We start from the raw sequence: 19108 nt of genomic DNA, 5'->3' as shown, positions 1-19108 counted from the left end.
TTTTTTTTAAATTCTTTGCAATCCTTTTATCAAATGACGTATCTTGTACCCGATAAAAAAGATATAATAATATAAATATAAATATATATATAATTTAGTCCGATTCTGCCCCGAATGGCGATCATGTAATTGCAATCATTTTATCAAATATATCTTATACCCGATAATGATACTTTAATGTATCTAATCAGAGACGTATCAAGCCATAACTGTGTTATATACGCCTCTGATCTAATATATATATTCATTAATGTATAGGCCTTTATAAAAATTAATAGATTTCTGTCCGTTCCTGTAAATCGTCGAACCCCTAGTCACGGCATTTCGGTGATGTTTTCTTCATCAAATCGCATATTTCCAGATAGAATGTGACATATAGAAGTAAATAACTGTGACATTTCACAGTAATAAAGAAGTATTTGGTTCATAACTGGTGCGTATGGGGTAGTATGGGGTAGTATTGGGTAGTATTGGGTCATAGTCACGGCAAATCGGTGATGTTTTCGGCACCAAATCGCATATTTCCCGATAAAATATGGCAGATGGAAGTAAATAACGTCTACAAAGGTGATATTTCACAGTAATAAAGAAGTATTTGGTTCATAACTGGATCGTATGGGGTAGTATTGGGTGGTATTGGGTAGTATTGGGTAATTAGACGCGCCCATCACCTGTTAGCTAGGCATGCAGTCTAAACGTAAACACCCGTCTGGTGAACATATTTTTATGAGCATGAGACAATGACAGAGCAATCGATTACAGAAATGATATTCTTGATCCCATCATTCACATCATATTGATATAATTCTAAACAAACACCAACCTTCGTCTCTGTTTTCGCTGTCTTCTATCCCTAGATTTAAAAGTTGATCCTCCGAAGTACCCGCCATATTGCTTTCCACCCCATCAATTCGGATACACTTCCGTATTTTCATACTAAATAAGATCAACCTAGAGGTATATCGATAGTATTACTTGAACTCAAAATATAGGTCAGGTCATATCGAGATTCCTTCCATAACTACAGCTATATTACTACGCGTCAATTTTCGGAGATAACTGGTCATTTTAGATGATTAAGATAATAAATATATTAATTACCATTTTAAATAGGTCCATTTTCTTCTGTTAAAAAAACAGATTGTATGATGGTTATAAATAACGACGAAAAATATTGAACTACTTGTTGCTAGTGTAGTAGAACTAAACAATAGATCAGTGATTTGGTCAAGAATGGCGTAAACGAAAACATCGGATGCCGAAAGAAGCATTGATTGGATGTTATCGTCATTTGTGTTTTGTAATAATGGAACTGGTGTCGACATTACGGTAAAGCATTGTCAAATTATTTTTTAGAGAACAAGTCTGGTTATTATCTTATCAGTACTGATATTCTTAACTCCTATATAAATCCGATTTATCAAAGAAAATGGCGGCTGCGGGTATCCAAAGTATGGTGGAAACACTTCCAGTGGAGCCAACTATCCAAATAAAATTGCAGATGCCACACCCACCAAAGGGAGTCCCTGGAGCAGGAGGTCCCAGCAAAATGAGGAATAGACTTAGACTAGATCCATCAAGGGCTTTAGAACCGGCCAGGAAAAAGATTGCCACCATAGAAGCACAGAGAGTAATGTCAGTATTTGAGGACACCATCCGCAGGATTGAAATGGTCAGTATCCTACCATATCTGTTGATTAACATCGACAGATTTCGTATTAGTTTGGGCTCCGAACTAGCAGGTCATCTGGAAAATCACCAAGTAATCCAGGAAAGTTACCAAGAAATTAAACAGCAGCTTGATATACAAATAAGACGGAACCGCAAACAGCGCCAGAAAGCTATCTCACGTCCCAGTACAGGGGGTTCTTTTGCTAGTGAAGGAAGGGCTGAAAGTCAATATAGTGGTGGGGATGATACTACAGCTCCGACGATGCCAACAGAGGAGAGCGAGATGCAAGGCGACAAGGGCATGGATGTGTTTGACGAAGATGACGCACAAAGTGATCGTCAGTCCATCTCTCGACAAAGCGATGTATCAAATATTAGTGCAGCCAGCTTTAACAGCACAATCGACCGAACCATGAGGAATTTGAATTTGGTTGCTCAACAACTGAGTACCTCATGCAAAAATATCATACGATGTTTTCAACTCAATACTGCAGCGATGAAGACCATTATGAACCAGGCACACTCTCAGATTCCTACCAGCAATCAGATGCTGATTCAGTACTTAAATGAACTTAGGGAGATACTTCTGAACAAATTACTTACAACTCCAGAAGAAGAGAGCGAACGAATGGATTACATCCAAGAAATTTCCTTGAGGGAGAGGAATAATGCTGCTATCATTGAAAAACTTGAAGAGGAATTGAGAGCAGCTATGGCAGATAAAGACGAAGAGGTAGGTCCTCAATGAACCGAAATTCACAAAATTGGAATCATTAGCAACTCCTTTTGCATGTTGGCATTTTAAGACCAACTCAAAGCTGATCTATATATAATAAAATGTTCTGTGTTACAAATGTATTCTAGTTTATACATGTATGTTTGTATTGGTCTAATGATAATTATTTTGTCAAAATTATTGATGTAATTGCTTAAAATCATGGTTGTAATTGTAATGCTTTGTAAATTTTTCTACTGACAAAATGACATCATTTGCTGTAAGAACTTTTAACTGTTTGAACTTAATTTATGTGTATGTTTGAAATGATACAGATTAAAAAGAAAAACGACGTCATTAGAAGAATCCAGGCCGATCTCCGCCAAATTGAGAAATTTTCTGAAGAAAACATGAAGCGAGTCCAAACTGAAGCCGAGAAACAGGAAGCTGCTGACATCAAGACAAGTGATGGAAAGAAACAGCGGTTACTTCAGGAGCTGCAGCAACTGAAGACCCAGAATCAGAATTTGATAACAGAGCACAGAGAAAGCGAACAGGATTTGAGAAGAGTGTGTATTCTGTACATTGTGTACTAGGCATGGCTAGATATGTAGTAGCACATAGTTTGACCTAAACAAATATTGTGTGTTTCTAGTTTTAGCCTTCAAAAAAATTTCAGCTCATAGGTAGAGGAATATTTTTACTATATTTTCATATTTTATATATTTATAAGGTCATAAAGAACAAATACTTTGACTAGAACAAAATGCTTGACTAAATTTGACACAGGATCTTTAAGGTAGGTTGTGAAAAATCATAAATTATTTAAAATAAATTAATAAAAATAAAATGGTGATGGTAAAGAAACCAGAAACACACAATATGTTTTTCAGGTCTTACCTGTACTGTAGTGGCACTGGGCTGGTCCTTTCTTCCCTCACCCCAACATTCCTTTCACTTTCACAACTTTCTTTTCTTTCCCATTTTCTTTCTATATACCTTTTTTTCTGTTTAGATATCAGCATCATAAAAATTAAAATCCATAAAGTGTTTTAAGGTGAATTAAAATTGTGAATTATATCTATTATCAAACTGGCTTAATTGCATGCTCAACTAAATTGATGACGGAAATAAACATGGATGGACGTTCTAGACATTCTATACATGTTAATATTTTGTTCCTCCGTCCACATATTACATTGATACCTAAGTGTTTATGATACTTAATTTTAAATAGAAAACTTCATGCTGATACTGTCACTGTATAGTATTTGTAGCACCATTTTCTGTTTTAGATCTGTTATTAAAAGTCACTAGCACTTTTTCTATAGTGTATCATGTATTTTAAAACAAACAGTATTTCCCTGTTAAGTTAAATCTAAAAAAAAAGGCTTTTTAACACTGCATGCTTATTAGATAGTAGCAAAAGTGAAATTGAAAAATAGGAAATGATTGAAAAGTGTAAAAAAAAAATGATTCCCTGTAAATGTATTTGACAATGTTTAGTATATTTTTCAGTCTTTCAAAACAAAAATCTTTTAAAAATCATCGCATTTTCATCCCACAGGCTTTGATAAATTGTTAATTTTTTCAGCACTATGAATGGGCTTCATTTTCTACATTCATTTTAATCTTTACATTTCTGAATTGCCTTAGCAATATCTTCAAGGAAGCTGTAGTTTTACATGTACATCAGATTTTGTAAACAAGATATTTGAAAAAATAAAGTTTGTTTATTATATCAAATAAAACCAACTGCTTGTAACCAGTATTTGATTTAATTTTCAAAAACTGTTCTTGAGACTTTTAAATCTGTAATGAGAAATTTCATTATGTTAATTTATTATTTGATTTTAAAAATTATTGACAGATAATTTACATTAAAATCATATTTCATATTTAGAATGAAAGTATCTTACAATGAATACTAATAATTTTCCCCATTAAATATTGTAAGAAATGCACTTTTGTAGAAATTGAATATTTAAATCTTCATCTCAATACTCTGTCAGTAGACTGACTCATCCATTAGGTAAGCTAAAAGAATGGTTGAAATAGTCGTTAATTGTTAATTTTAGAGAAATTTGAAGAGATTAAGTTATTTTCATGTCTTTAAATTTCCTTCAAGATATTCTGGTACACCAAATATTTGTGTGTTTCGGTAAATTTTGTAAAATTAATTTCCTGAAATATCTAATTTATAATATAAAAGCACACATTTTAGTACTCGTTCCTTATTAGTCTATATGTATAGACTTAATTCAAGGAAGCGACACTGATGAACAAATATTTGGTTCATAAAATTTCAGAAATACAGGTTTTATTTCAATATTAGATGGAAAGTACTGTCAAAATCAACCTATGGACTAAAGATTTAGTTGCAGGTACATTTTCAAATGACTTTCACAGAAAATATATTATTTTCACTTTTGGTCTTATCATTCTGACAATGATTTGATCAAAACAAAATGAAATAAGTAGCGATTATTGCAACATTTTATTGCAAAAAAATAGGCAATCTAAGGGGTTCAGCAGTTCATTTTAATTCGTTTCCATTTCATTACAGATATTATTCATCACTTTTATGATTACTATTTTTTTTTAAATCAACAAAATTATAGTATTACAATGTATTCGATTTTTAAAAACAGATTTTCTCCTATGAAAAATGTGAAATATTTTAAAAACATGTCAAAGTCAGATGAGGGTTCAAATGTGTTCTAATTTATTTATTTTTTAAATAGAAGAGTTAAAGTTGCTGATTGGGTAATAAAGGAACATTTTGAAAACATCGCTTGTTTAAAATAAAGCACACAACAAATGCAAGGATAAAAAAATATGTAGTAAAACCATAAACTATTTTGTTTGTCCTGGTTTATATACAAAGTCCTTGTCAGCCAATTTCAGGTACCTAAATTAAAAGATGGTTGTGATAACGCAAGTAGTGTCCAAATGGAGCTCTCAACCCCCAGTGCCACGCCCTCTACCTGTCACTGTACCTAGCCCTGCACTAGTATCTATGTACAGCAGTCTTGCTCACTGCTTGTCCCTTTGGTTCTGTCCTCTGCATGTGGAATCTGGCTCTTCTCTTGCATGCTAATTTCTTTTATTACAACACTTGTACACCTGTAGTTCTATCTGTTTTAGTATTTCAATAGTTTCCACTTCTTTGTTGTCATATATTTGACTGGAAGTATGCATATACTCAATTTCAACTTGTTTTTAAAGGGAACTTCAAGATATTTTTTCTAAGTATGATTTAGATGAATTTCTAAGATTGTGAAACAGTCTTACTGAATTAAATAACAAAACAGTAACAAAAACATCAATGAAAGATTTTTAGAATACTGAACAGAATGTTTATCAAGTAATATAATCATGAAACACTTGGAAGTTCTGCTGTAAAACTGAATTACAGTGTGGGCTTCATATAAGAGTACACTGCTTCAATTAATGTATTATCGTACAGTTGCCAGTGTAATGCTGATTCTCAGTTGATTTTTTAATGTTCTAACCATGTGAGTGACTTTACAGAAAAAGTTCAGGGTGGAGTCCCAGGTGGAGAACTTGATACAAAAGTTTGATGCTGATATGACCGAGAGACAGGTAAGAGAATCCATTGTGGATTAAAGACTGACCAGGGGTGTATATTTCCTCCGAGCCCGTCGCCCACCTAGGACTACTAGTATATTTCATGTTGTTGATGGGGAGAATTTTCAATATCTACTATGAGTTGGTAGATTTTTTCAAGATCTGCATGTGGGTTACGTCTATAAATATATATACCTAGAAATGGTACAACATGACCTATGCTGACATAAAATATAACAGACCCAAATAATGTCTCCAATAATTGCCCATCCCCTAACTTCATGATATGTGGTTGTTTCTTACTGGCCCCTTTTGCGTAAACAGTTCAACTGGTTTGTCTGTTTTTGAATGATACATTTTCAGGTATAAATCCTGGCGGACCTGCAAATGTTAAACTCTGGTCCAGTCCGTTTCACTGTTTGGATTGCGATAAACGAATGTGGCCTGATACTATTCCTTTGATTCCAATAATCACATAACCCCATTATCGTTTTATCATATGTTCTAATACACATGTATACGTTGTCCGATTCCAGCCTTGGGGTAACATATTCCTCGGTATGGGATTTTTAATTCTCAAGCCTCTAATTGAAGGCAGTTAGTACAGAACAGTAGTATTAAATATGTGTGACTTAATTTTCAGGATGAGTATGAAGAGATCGATGCTGAGTACACCAAGGAAAAGAAACAACTACATGAACTGGAAGAGCGCTTCAAGACTCTGGAGGATGAATATCAACAGATCATGGAGGAGCGACGCGTTGCCCGAGAGAAACGCGAGGCTGCTGAGCGTGACATGGCCAATATGGTGAAGTCTGCAACCACCATTCAAGCCTTCTGGAGGTCGTTCAAGGTCAGGAAGGCACTCAAAGGTCGCAAGAAGAAGGGTGGTGGTGGAAAGAAGAAGAAATAGGCACATTGTGATAAAATCAGATTTGATGATTTAATTTAATGATAAAAGTGAAATTTAAAAAGCTGAAATGTATATTACAACTAGCTGATTTTGATTTTTTGATAGTATAACAATTAAAACACTTTTGTCTCTCAAGCTTAAAGTTTCATAAATTGAAAAAATGTTCACTTGGTTAATATTCATAAAACAGTCACTTTCAAATAATACATCAAATGCATGTCCCAAAGGTAGAGTACTGATAACTAGCTACATGGTAAACAGTGTTTATTTCTGTCACCATATTCAAGTGTATCCAGTGACTCTTTTGTTATGCAGGTTGTTCTTAATGTTCTGCCAAATTTTCAGAGGTGTGCAGTTTCAAATTTCAAGTAGAAGCCTGCAGACAAGTTTTTAAATTTCAAGTATTCCAATATATTTTAAGAGAGAACATTTGAAAGTCACTGGTTCCGACATAAAATCAACTACGTGGTAGACAAGTGTCTTAAATTGCACACCTCTGAATTTTTTATTGTATTGTCAACAATTCCATACAAATTTGCACTAGAACTGAAGTTTTTATACATTTGGAAACTTGAATGCTTGTATTTTTTGTTAAGTAAGCTAAGGAATACTATTTCTTGAATTTTGTGCTCTTCCTTTATAAGATGTGTTTGTATTATAAACCGACATGATTTCCAAAACCAAGGATCATGAGATCGTTCTGTTTATATACATGTCAGACTTTACTGGTAGTGTATTAAAACAAGATCCATGTACGGTAGAACAGTGTCGCGTCTTATTAAGTAGGAAAATAATTGAATAGTAAGTAAAACCTGTTACGGTTGTCCTTGTTAATATTACTGACTGTGATAATTTTATTTGTTAATTTTCTTGTAAATATTTACTAGAGATATATATGTATATATATGTGTGTAGACTTAGGTTATATTATGTCTTGAAAGCATAAATGTGATCATGAAATGTCTTTATTATTGTATGATAATACATGTATGTGTCAGATAATTATCATCTTCTGTTGCCTTGAAATATACGATGAATTTCCGCAATTGTTTTGTTCACATACTATTTCTGCTATGTTAAACTAAATACAGTAAGATTTAGATTCAACTAGAGTACCAAGAATTATGAAGTTATCCTTCAAACGTATTTTATGTCAATCCGTCCAAAATGAGTGCTCTCAATAAACTTGACATTTTGTTTCAGTTTTTGAATGGTTGTTATTTCATAAACTCAAAATGCAAAAGACAAAGGTTAGAAAAAATCTTTATTACAAACGAGACAAGTTGTATGATTGCTATTTCTCTACATCTGTAGATTGTACCAAGAAATATTACAGATTTAAGAAAAAAAATACAATAAATAGTGAGGGAATTTGTAGACAGGTAGTTTATACCTATCTTCAAATAATCAATTTACAATTTTACTTACAAAGTTACAACATACTAGTACCCTTGATATTTTAGCATTACACGCATCTTTCACCAAATGAAGACACAGATGATAGCCATTTTTGCTTCAACTTAAAACCACACTATCCCAGTCACAGGATCAAGAAACAGACTTGGGACTTACGTTATTGCCTAGTCAATCATGTATGATGTCACTTTTCATCATGTTATTTGTGATTGGTTAAGTCGAAACTTTGAGACAATTTTAGACTTTAGATCATTTTATGGCCAGAACTTTCAGTAGACCCATAAGAGTATGTTCAACAGCTTTTAAAAGATTTATCAGTTTGGAAAAATGTAATATCAAGTTTTTCTTTATACAAAAATATTGCACGTATTAATTGTATGTATTAAACGTGTATTAGTGTTTCAAGGCCGCCTCTTCAATTTGTAAAGCTGCGACTGTGAGCAATTTGTGTTTACCTATACAACTGAAAAATGTGAGAAAATTGTAAAATTCCGAGTATGTTTCGAGTCCCAACGCTGAGCTTTAACTCATGATTTTGATTGGACAAGGCGATTTGACATGTGTTTTGACCCTTCCAATTTCAAAAGAAATGCATTTTTGATCAAATTCTGAGGAAATTACAAAATGTCATGGGTCAACTGAAAGCTCCGACTACTACCAATGTGTTTTTTTGTCCAGGAATTCAAATCTTTCTTTAAATTCTTGCATGTGAAACAAAAGTTTTATAGAACTATTACTTTATTATCAACCTGGAGCACATTGCATAAATATACACTATATAGCTATATAAATACACATTGTCAATTCATCTGATACCGTTAGCATGACAGTCTAGAGAAAAAACTTTTCTTGCTTTTTCTGTCTGACCTTTCTGGAATATAACCAAACAATGCAGCTTTATCACTCGGAGAAAAGCAACATTTTCTGTCGTCTTTACCACGCTCCGATATCAACTCCAGTCAATGGAGTTAAGATAATCTGCACAGGAGCTATGATTTCCAGACAATCTGCACAGGAGCTTGGATTTCCAGATTGGTTTAAGATCTACTGATTTGGTTCACTGGACGATTTAATTTTCTCCCACTGCTCTGGTGTATAGGTCTTCATAGTAAAAGCATGAATCACCTTCATCTCATCTGCCAAGGTGTTGTTCACTAATCTGGAATTAAAAATTCAAAACATATATATGTAACTGAAGTACAAAAAGTGGTGCCGAGCCTAGCGACAAACAGCATCAAACTGTTACTGTACACTGGTAAATGTTCACCCCGCCAGTGTATCTTTAACCTATTTATAAGGCACGCCAGGTTATGGTGGTGGAGAAAAAGCACAACTGTTCATAGTGACATCTACATAGTAAAACATAACAGTAACGTCATTGTTGGGTTAACAATGTTTGTAAAGGTGTTACAAGTGTAAGATTTGTCTGCATTTTCATAATCAAGCAGCGAGTACAAATGGGATTTTTTTTTTTTTTTATAATTTCATGTTATACCCGATACATGTGTGAAAATTAACACAATGTGATACATGTAGAAACTATATAGGTCATATGATGCGTGTACATGTACTACCAATCTGGAATAAGAATTATCTAAATAGAAGGAATGAACTCATGACACCACTGCAATAGAAAGGACAAAGTCAATAGATTATATGTGTTCTAACAAATTTAGTCAATAGTGAAATAGTTCCATGAAATTACATTTAATACACAACAAAAACGATGAAACAACCGTTTACCTGTTAATTACAATTCGAGATATTTAAATGAGGCAGATAGCAAGATAAAAAGAAAATACAAACTTATACTTTGGCGTATCAGGGGCTACTCACTCAACACTATAAGCTAACTATATACAATACTACAAAAACAAACGTGTACTGACAAGGAAGCCTCCTAAGCAAAGAAAGAGGCCACAAGGAAAAAATATATTCTCAGCAATACAAGGTATATTTAAAGTAGGCCAGACAACTCTTGAGCGATTCAAGAGAGGTCAAGACAGGCCAAATGTAAATATCTAGTGAACATTCTTGAGCGATTCAAGACAGTATACATGTAGATATCTAGAGCAAACCCTTGAGCGATTCAAAAGCTGCATATAAGATACTAATAAGTAGTAAAGAAAACTTTTAAGCGATTTAAAAGCAGAGAGCTCTTGCCTTGAGCAATTCAAGAGAGGCAAACTGACCACCAGACTTAAGCGATTTAAGAGTTGGCAAGACGAAAATCCTGAGCGATTCAAGAGCCTAGTAGTATTAAGAATAGACCGAAAAATTAAAGCAAAAGCAGTAAAATAATCAACAGGTAAGTAAATAATATTACAGAAAAGTATTGGGGGGAAAATTCCCCAGGAATTAAAACCCAAATGGAACGAAACGAGGAATTGGAAATTACTAGTGAGTGAGAGCCCCCAATACTTAATATAAACTAGGCAATAATAACTAAAATTGAAGATTGAGGTATAAAGAACAAGTTAACAAGCACAAAGTAAAACATTAATAGATTTCAGTTGGACAAGGTCATATTTTTTTGTGCATTTGAAATAACGGTAGGATCAGTACGAATATAACGTATATATATAGCAGTTGGAGGGCCATCCACCCAAGGTTTGAATGACATGATCCTCAACGCCAGCAGCCGCTGTGGAGGTGGCAGCACCAACCCGGAAAGAATGACCATTAAAAGATCGATGATCCACACCTATACGAGTCAGTGTTTCTTTTAACAAACAGATAAAGGTATGGCGCATTAAAGGTTTGACGTCAAGGTCAACCACATTGGGCGTATCAGGGGCTACTCACTCAACACTATAAGCTAACTATATACAATACTACAAAAACAAACGCGTACTGACGAGGTAGCCTCCTAAGCAAAGAAAGAGGCCACAAGGAAAGAATATATTCTAACTTTTGATCTAAAATTAATACTGCTGTGTATAAAAGACAACCGTCAAAGTGAGTTTGTCATTTTACATATTTACTAGTACAGTGCTTAATGTGAAAGAAATAGAATTGATCAGTGCAATATGAGAAAGATCTGTTTAGTTCTTCCTTTAGCCATTTTGTTTTTATGATCAGCCTCAAAATATAACATGCACAAGGAGGGATCAAGGGGAACCTACATTTAAAATTTGAGAAAGATCCCTCAAGTTATTCCTGAGAAATAGTACTAACAAACCTTCAATGTCAAAATTCAAAGATGGCTGTTGGTCGGCCATTTTGTTTATGTGATCAGTTTCAAAAGTAAACATGAACAATAAAGGATAAGAAGTGGGGAACTCGCATATAATATTTGAGAAAGAACCCTCCAGTACTTCCTGAGAAATAGCACTAACAATCCTTAACTGTCAAAATCAAAGATTTGTTAATCTGATCAATCTCATAAGAAAATTCGCATAACTTCATACCAAGGGGAACCTTCATTAAAAAATTAAGAAAGATCTCTCGAGTACTTCTTGAGTAATAGCCATAACAAACCTTCACTGTCAAAATCCAAGATGGCTGCCTGTTTGCCATTTTGTTTATCTGATCAGTCTCAAAAGTAAATATGCACAACTGAAAGGACCTAGGGGAACCTACATGTAAGATTTGAGAAAGATCTCTCCACTACTTACTGAGAAAGAGCGATAACAAACTTTCATTTTCAAAATCCAAGATGGCTGCCTGTCGGCCATGTTGTTTATCCAATCAGTCTCAAAAGTTGCCCTGCACAACTAGGGATTAAGGGGAACCTACATCTAAAATTTGAAAAAAGATCCCTCTGGTACTTCCCGGATGCAGGGCGATTTGAAAAGCCCACCATCACATAATGGTGGGCTAAAAAGTTGACACCGGACATAAAGCTTGACTCCATACAATAGGCAGTATAAGCTTCCTTGGTCCTTCGGGTTAGGTGCACTTAATATAATTGGGTCCAAGAAATCATAATTACAGAAGTTCCAGAATGAAATGTACAAGACAATTGATCTCATCCTATTTATATTAATGCTATTAGTTAAGACACCAGCCGTTTCCCATAGGCTACAGATTTTTCCAAAAACACAGAAGTGACCACCTCTACTTTATGTCTGTATCACAATTCATGTATAATTTCAGAATTAATGTACAGTAAAACTTCAATATAATGCCCTTTGATTCATTTGCCACCAACATATTTCAATGTCCCTTTTTCTCATTTTCTTATATTCCTCAATTTATCGCCAAACCCCTTTATAACACTGAAATGTCTCTGGACAAATGATGACAGTATAACGAGGTTTTACTTTATCTTAATATAGCTTGAGTTTCCTCTGGCCCTGACACCAGACAGTGAGACTTAGACATTTTGACAGATAGATGTCTGGAGTCAAAATGTCTAAGTCTGGTGTCAGGGCCTGAGGAAACTCTCGCTAATCTGAATATAATGCTGAAAAAATATGAATTCATGTATTTTATTTTACACAGATTCTGACAATTATATACATATCTAGAAATTAATCAAATGGAAAACAGTTTACCTATGTCTAGCTAGTAACTGTTTGCCTTCAAACTGGGGGGATACAATCACAGCATCAAATTTGGATCCACATCCGTCAGACATATCTTGTATATCCTATAGAAGGAAAAAGAAATTTATAGTAAATTAAATATTGTCGACAAAATACTTCATCGAATCTAAAATGAATAAGATATAATATACAGTCTAATTCTGCACACAGTGTAACGTTAACCTATGATTCATATATACCTATGTGTAAATTGCAGGAATTATGAATTTTAGATACTATATTAGGTAGTCTAACTGTTATACTAGATTTTCTTTAGCTGAGCATGCTTTTTCATGATCAAAAGCTATCTGTATTTTACCACATCTAGTACACAAAGATATACAAAAAGAAGAATTTTTAGTTTTAAAACTCACTGCATGTGTGGCGGCAATTTCTGTCGTCAGCTTCGTCTTCAGATCTTCAGCTGTTATGGCGGTCATCTTAAGTTGCCTCCCCTCTGCCACTGATTGAAGGGAAAACATTCAGTATTAGTGCAGCTACTCCTAAATGGTGAGCGTTTATTATACAGTAAATCATATATGGAGGTAAAAATAGAAATACACTGACTGTATGACATTTAGAAGTAATCAACGCAACATAAAGCTTTCTTCCCTTGTTTTAGTCTTTCAAGTAACGAGGGATTTATAAATCCCAGTGAATGTTCAGGGTATTATACCTAGTGCATGCAAGACCAAAGTGACCCCAAATCAAGAGATAAATGCACACTTCCCAGCACTAAGGTCTGCAGAATGAGTGAGGGTGAAAATTAATCTCACCTTGACAGTCTACAGTAAACTCAATATGCTGTATTTTCACCTGTGCAAGTAGCCCGAGTTTCCACTGGCCCTGACACCAGACTTTGACATTTTGACCGATAGACATCTATCTGGTGTCAGGGCCAGAGGAAACTCAGGCTACTGTGCGAGCTACTTGTAAGAAACTTTTGGCTCAGTCTCACATTGCCTTTAGAAAAAGACACACTCATATTTCCCAGTGATGATTTGGGGAGATATTTTTTGTTTGTTAATCATTGTAAAAATAATACAGTTCTATGGGTAATGGAATTTCAACACTATAAAAATCTAAGCTACAGAGTTATGAAAAAATCTACATAAAGCCATGTGAGTTTTATAAGAAATTTGCTCATTTTTCATGGAAATACTGTAATGCGCCTGTTCAGCAGCTATACCAAAGTGAACAATTTAGGTGAGGAAAGCCAACCCTTCTGTTTCATATGAAGAAATTCTACTGTTCCTAAGAAATTGGTTATGTGTATGTGGAATTTCAAGATAACGAGGGATTTACATTTTTTATACACATCGAGTGTTGTCAGAGGTCTCATCGGGGTGCTGAAATGGTGTTTCCTCATCATCTGGGCAAACACCTCAGACGTCCCTTTTACATAGAGTATTGTGACCCAGCCTTGCATTTGTTTTTTCATTTGCTGTCTTTTCTTTAACAGCAATTCTTACATGCACTTTCTTAAGTGACCGGTCAGGGTAGCCACATCTTGTATGTGCTGCTCCTCCAGTGTGTCTATCATCCTGCTCTGTGATGATGTTGTTGTATCTGTCAAGGAGTGTACATGCGACTCAAAGCTTTTGGTGTAGTGAGTGGTGTGAATTAAAAGCCAAATTCGTTTTGTGTTGGTTTGCGGTACACTAATGTAGTTTGATGGTGCTATTTTCTTGTCGGATGAGGAGCGTGTCCAAGAATGGTATGGATCCATTCTTTTTCTCCTCATGGGCGAATTTAATGGGATTTGTTTCATCAAAGAAGCAATCAAAATCAGGAAAACTCAAAACATGAACAGAGAGGAGGGGGGACACCAGCTTAGTCATCTGTATGACACTATACTGACCTAACGGGAGAGAGTCCGGCTAGATTTTTACCCTTTTTACCCTTACAGTAACCTTTTCATTACAGGGTCCCTTTAAATATACATTTTCTTTCATTCCACTGAGATATATATGTTGACAACATTAAAATGGCACATTAATATGAAACGTTATTTCACAGGTGCGTGTATTTCTGACAGTAAATTGAGAAATCAATCAGCTTATTTAAGCATATATATATATATATAATGAAGAAATACTCCTGTTTTTATATATCGACACTTATACACTAGAATTATCCTTTTTTACAAAATTATACACAGAATCGTAGCTTTAAACCCAACACATATACTCACACCTGTAGACCCCCGCACCAGACAGGTACACCTGTACGCATACAAACACATATCTGCTACAAATGACACCTACAAATACTCATTCTTCCCACACACAGTAACACAATGGAAGCTCCTCCCCTTAGCAGCAGTCCAATGCACAACACTAGAGGACTTCAAGGCACACTTACCCTACACAGCCCTTGAAGCCCTCATCACACACTAGTACATACACCAGATTTTAACTTTTTATCTATACCTTGCACAAAAAAAAACAAAAAAAAAACCCACTCCTAATCACTATAAATAACCCCTTCACGCCTCTACAATAGGACCCCCGATGGCATAATCATCAAACTGATGGAGCCCTCATATAAAGAAGAAGAAGAAAAAGAAGAATAAACATTATAATTTAAACATACGTTCTTGGTAAAAAGGCTTAATTATTTCTCAATTCACAGTATGTATTTCAAACACTGTGGTTCTTTTAAAATAGGTGTGTGAATTACAAAATATATTACATTGAATTGCTATGCAAAAAAAAATCATTGTTCTCGGTTTGTTGCAAAACAGTCCAAAATAGGACAAAAGAAAAATAATTTATGTTTCCTGTGTTGGAATCAGAGGCAGTCACACTGAACTCATGACGTCAAAGACATCCGTAATTATATTGGTGCATTACATTTCTTTGCATTTATACAATAAACTTGAAATTTTACATATAATTAGGTAATGGTATCAACTATTAACAAAAGAAAAAGAAAAATATCCCGAAACGACCCGAAAAAACACGACCTGACACCTTTTTGATGTAGTCAGTTATTTCGGCCTATTCTAAAACACTTAATACTACAGTAGACAATCAAAGACAATACGAGAGAAGGCATAGCAATGACGCTACATTGACCACTCTTGGAAAGCCGAGAGGGTTCCAAGCCCCTTTACAGTCTTTGGTACAGTAGTTCGTCAAAACAGGTGACGTTTGTCATGACCACAGAAAAGAAGCTAAAAAACCAATTGCGTACCGTCTACATGTTACACACACACATATATATATATACAAATGTATGGATTTTTTAATGAAAAATCTTACCTCTGTTGTTCCTGAAACAATCGATCTCACCCAAACGTTCGTTTTATATATTGACCCTATGCGGAAATCATGTAACATTACAGTCCGTCAATGTCGGAAATTAGAACCGCGTGTTCAGTTCCGGATAGGATATAGAACTGGAAAACAAACATCCGGAATGTTCCAAGAAACATTACCTTTTAAAACTTAGTTTACACAATCAAGTTTAATGAGTTTAACATAACGGTAATGTACTATTCTTTGTCGCTGATAATATAACTTAAGTTTCTAAATGTATTTCCTTTGACGGGATGTTAAGTAATAATTAGCTTTCCAGTCAAAACTACAGTCCGAAAATTGGTACGACAACGCGCATTAACGTGAACGTCATTTCCGTAAACATGTTGTGAGTGATGTTTCCACGTGTCTACTTTCGTTTTGAAGTATTTTTTACAATTTGGCTGGTACATTTTGCAGACTCGTGTCTGGGATATAAATCCTGTGGTTTAAATGAACGATGTGTAGGCCCATACTCTGGTTTTTATTGTAAGTATGATGTAGACACGTGCGATGCAGGCGAACTTTGCTTAACCTTTCGGGACTGGAAATTTAACAAACGCAACCTGCTTCTTGAGGAATTTCCGATCGATCCAGTTAGAGATAATTATGTCCGCCTAGTGAGGAACTCAGTGTTTTCAATCACGTCCCCGATTCCTTTACGGTCGAGTCCAGTTCTAGCTGCCATATCTGACGATGTCTTGGTGAATATTTTGGACCTTGACCCAGCTGTCACTCGCAATAGAGAATTCACAGAATTTGTGAGTGGCGGCTTGAACTTGCATGGGGCTGTGCCGTTGACCCATAGATATGGTGGTCACCAGTTTGGAAGCTGGGCGGGTCAGCTTGGGGACGGACGGGCAGTCATGTTGGGAGAGTACGTCAACAAAAAGGGGGAGAGATGGGAACTGCAACTGAAAGGATCTGGACTGACTCCATACTCCCGTCGTGGGGATGGGCGAGCCGTAATACGATCGTCTATTCGCGAGTTTCTGTGTAGCGAGGCTCTCCACTACCTAGGTAAGCATACCGATCTAATTCCATGTAAATTGTCCTAAAAATTATCCCAAAATGATTATTGGACCTCAGCAAGGGTAATGTACTAATGTACTACAAAGTCAGTATGTATATATATATATATACGTCTTTGTATTGTAGAATATCTTAAAGTACATATGATAAGTTGTAATGATCTTTATCCAATCGATTGTCTAAATTTAGTTGACATTAAAATATGTTTAAATAAAAAAGACAATGGTATCTACAGAAGATATTTTTTTTTTAGAAAAATCCCGAAACGACTTTTGACATGTCCTGAAACGATCCGAAAAAAGTCCCGAAACGACTTGTTACCGAAACGACCCGACACCAGACTGAATCATTGGTCATGCCAGAGAATTGTTTACATGATATTCAGTTTTTTGTGGAATTACATCGCAGACTTATTGCTATGATGAGAACGCTACCGGGCCCCCGGGTAAGTCACTGAAATGAGAATACGTACGAGGTTGTCATTTTATTTTCATCACACAGGTGTGCCAACGAGTCGGGCTGCGTCCCTGGTGATCAGTGATGACCCTATCGTACGTGACCAATTCTACGACGGACATCCCCAAACTGAGAGAGCAGCCATCGTGTTACGTGCGTCAAAGTCATGGTTTAGATTCGGATCTCTAGAAATCTTGGCACGAAGCAGAGAGATCGACTTATTGAGACAACTCGCTGACTTTATCATCAAAAAGTATTTTGTAGACATAAAACAACACGGGAATGACAGATACTTGGAGTTGTATAGCGCGATAGTGGAGCAAACCGCCTCAATGATTGCCACTTGGCAAGCTGTTGGGTTCACACACGGGGTCTGTAACACGGACAACTTCAGCATCCTTTCGGTAACCATTGACTACGGACCGTTTGGGTTCCTTGAGGAATACAACCCGGGTTTTGTTCCCAACACCTCTGACGATGAAGGCCGATATAGTTACGAACGACAACCAGATGTTGGATATTACAACCTAGATAAGCTGAGACTGGCTCTGGAGCCATTACTGACAACGGAGCAGGCCAAACAGATGACAACTATACTCAAAGGGTATGTGGACACCTACAAAGCAAAGTTCATGAAACTTTTCAGAAGGAAAATCGGTTTATCGAAGGAAGATGAGGATGACGAGCAGATCATTGCGATATTGCTAAAAATGATGGAGGAAACCAAGACTGATTTTACTATGACATTTCGGCAGTTGTCGGAGACAAACATCAATGACCTTGACACAGCAGTGAGGTCACCTGGTGACCAGGTGTGGGCATTGAAAAAACTAGCCTCTCACGATTGGTTTGTTGCCTGGGTCAAAATGTACATGGCAATGCTTGTGCGTCAGAACGTATCAGAATCAAACAGACAGAGAATCATGAAGTTGACCAACCCGCGCTACGTACTCCGGAACTGGATAGCACAGAGGGCCATAACTAAAGCAGAGCAGAATGACTTCAGTGAGGTGGCCAAAGTGTTAAGAGTATTGGAGAGACCTTTCACAATCCAAGAGGAGGCCGAAGCGGACGGATTCGCCTCCCCTCCTCCACACTGGGCGAGGACGCTCCGAGTCAGCTGCTCATCATGAATAGCACGGACATCACAATTTTTTTCCAAATTATTATAATCGATATAATAAATAGTATATTTTAAATGTGTTCACTTCATTTTAGACGTATGTTTACTTGTGTAGGATTGAGTGCATAGATATCGTTTGATATCAAAGAAACGGAATTGTCAGGTGTCTAAATCGATTGGCGAGTAGCTACACAATACACACTTTAATTAATTGGTTTCCGTGTAATGACTGTTCTTAAAACATTTCTTTTTCAACCAAATTTAGAATGCAGATCATTATTCAAGTACAAAGTACATGTGTAAAGCATATCTCAACACTACATCACATCTACAGTATTGTCCTGAAAGTCGGTTGTGCTT

At 35.7% G+C, this 19108-nt stretch overlaps 4 protein-coding genes across 4 annotated transcripts in view; 2 read left to right on the top strand and 2 right to left on the bottom strand.

Moving 5' to 3' along the window:
• Positions 1 to 948, bottom strand: part of LOC110461340 (two pore calcium channel protein 1-like) — a 37947-nt gene extending 36999 nt beyond the window's left edge. The window contains exon 1 of the mRNA XM_021514781.1: positions 824 to 948. Within this exon, the coding sequence (XP_021370456.1) occupies positions 824 to 935 (112 nt within the window). The 5' untranslated portion in view covers positions 936 to 948. The remainder of the gene's footprint in view (positions 1 to 823) is intronic.
• A 263-nt stretch (positions 949 to 1211) lies between these two features.
• LOC110461292 (IQ domain-containing protein D-like) lies at positions 1212 to 8087 on the top strand. The gene is made up of 4 exons (XM_021514714.1): positions 1212 to 2404; positions 2722 to 2955; positions 5921 to 5992; positions 6621 to 8087. Exons 1-4 carry the CDS (start codon positions 1430 to 1432, stop codon positions 6888 to 6890), a joined length of 1551 nt encoding a protein of 516 aa, XP_021370389.1. The 5' UTR covers positions 1212 to 1429; the 3' UTR covers positions 6891 to 8087.
• A 51-nt stretch (positions 8088 to 8138) lies between these two features.
• Positions 8139 to 16207, bottom strand: LOC110461293 (uncharacterized bolA-like protein C8C9.11). The gene is made up of 4 exons (XM_021514715.1): positions 16102 to 16207; positions 13210 to 13298; positions 12806 to 12900; positions 8139 to 9465 (listed from the first exon to the last, which is right to left on the bottom strand). Exons 2-4 carry the CDS (start codon positions 13273 to 13275, stop codon positions 9351 to 9353), a joined length of 276 nt encoding a protein of 91 aa, XP_021370390.1. The 5' UTR covers positions 13276 to 13298; positions 16102 to 16207; the 3' UTR covers positions 8139 to 9350.
• A 76-nt stretch (positions 16208 to 16283) lies between these two features.
• LOC110461291 (selenoprotein O-like) lies at positions 16284 to 18826 on the top strand. The gene is made up of 2 exons (XM_021514713.1): positions 16284 to 17157; positions 17671 to 18826. Exons 1-2 carry the CDS (start codon positions 16494 to 16496, stop codon positions 18756 to 18758), a joined length of 1752 nt encoding a protein of 583 aa, XP_021370388.1. The 5' UTR covers positions 16284 to 16493; the 3' UTR covers positions 18759 to 18826.
• The last annotated feature ends 282 nt before the right edge of the window (positions 18827 to 19108 follow it).

This window comes from Mizuhopecten yessoensis, unplaced genomic scaffold, assembly GCF_002113885.1.
Source record: "Mizuhopecten yessoensis strain PY_sf001 unplaced genomic scaffold, ASM211388v2 scaffold10603, whole genome shotgun sequence".
NCBI lineage: Eukaryota > Metazoa > Mollusca > Bivalvia > Pectinida > Pectinidae > Mizuhopecten > Mizuhopecten yessoensis.
Note: the sequence above shows the minus strand (reverse complement) of the source record. Positions and strands in the feature narration are given on the sequence as shown.

Excerpts from the sequence above, each read along its gene's own strand:
- LOC110461291 (XM_021514713.1), top strand. The coding sequence starts at position 16,494 with ATGTTTCCACGTGTCTACTTTCGTTTTGAAGTATTTTTTACAATTTGG. Across the intron at positions 17,158-17,670 it reads CGAGGCTCTCCACTACCTAG|GTGTGCCAACGAGTCGGGCT; the intron begins GTAAGCATACCG and ends TTCATCACACAG.
- LOC110461293 (XM_021514715.1), bottom strand. The coding sequence starts at position 13,275 with ATGACCGCCATAACAGCTGAAGATCTGAAGACGAAGCTGACGACAGAA. Across the intron at positions 12,901-13,209 it reads AAATTGCCGCCACACATGCA|GATATACAAGATATGTCTGA; the intron begins GTGAGTTTTAAA and ends TTCCTTCTATAG. Across the intron at positions 9,466-12,805 it reads CAGTTACTAGCTAGACATAG|ATTAGTGAACAACACCTTGG; the intron begins GTAAACTGTTTT and ends TTTTAATTCCAG.
- LOC110461292 (XM_021514714.1), top strand. The coding sequence starts at position 1,430 with ATGGCGGCTGCGGGTATCCAAAGTATGGTGGAAACACTTCCAGTGGAG. Across the intron at positions 2,405-2,721 it reads TGGCAGATAAAGACGAAGAG|ATTAAAAAGAAAAACGACGT; the intron begins GTAGGTCCTCAA and ends GAAATGATACAG. Across the intron at positions 5,993-6,620 it reads CTGATATGACCGAGAGACAG|GATGAGTATGAAGAGATCGA; the intron begins GTAAGAGAATCC and ends CTTAATTTTCAG.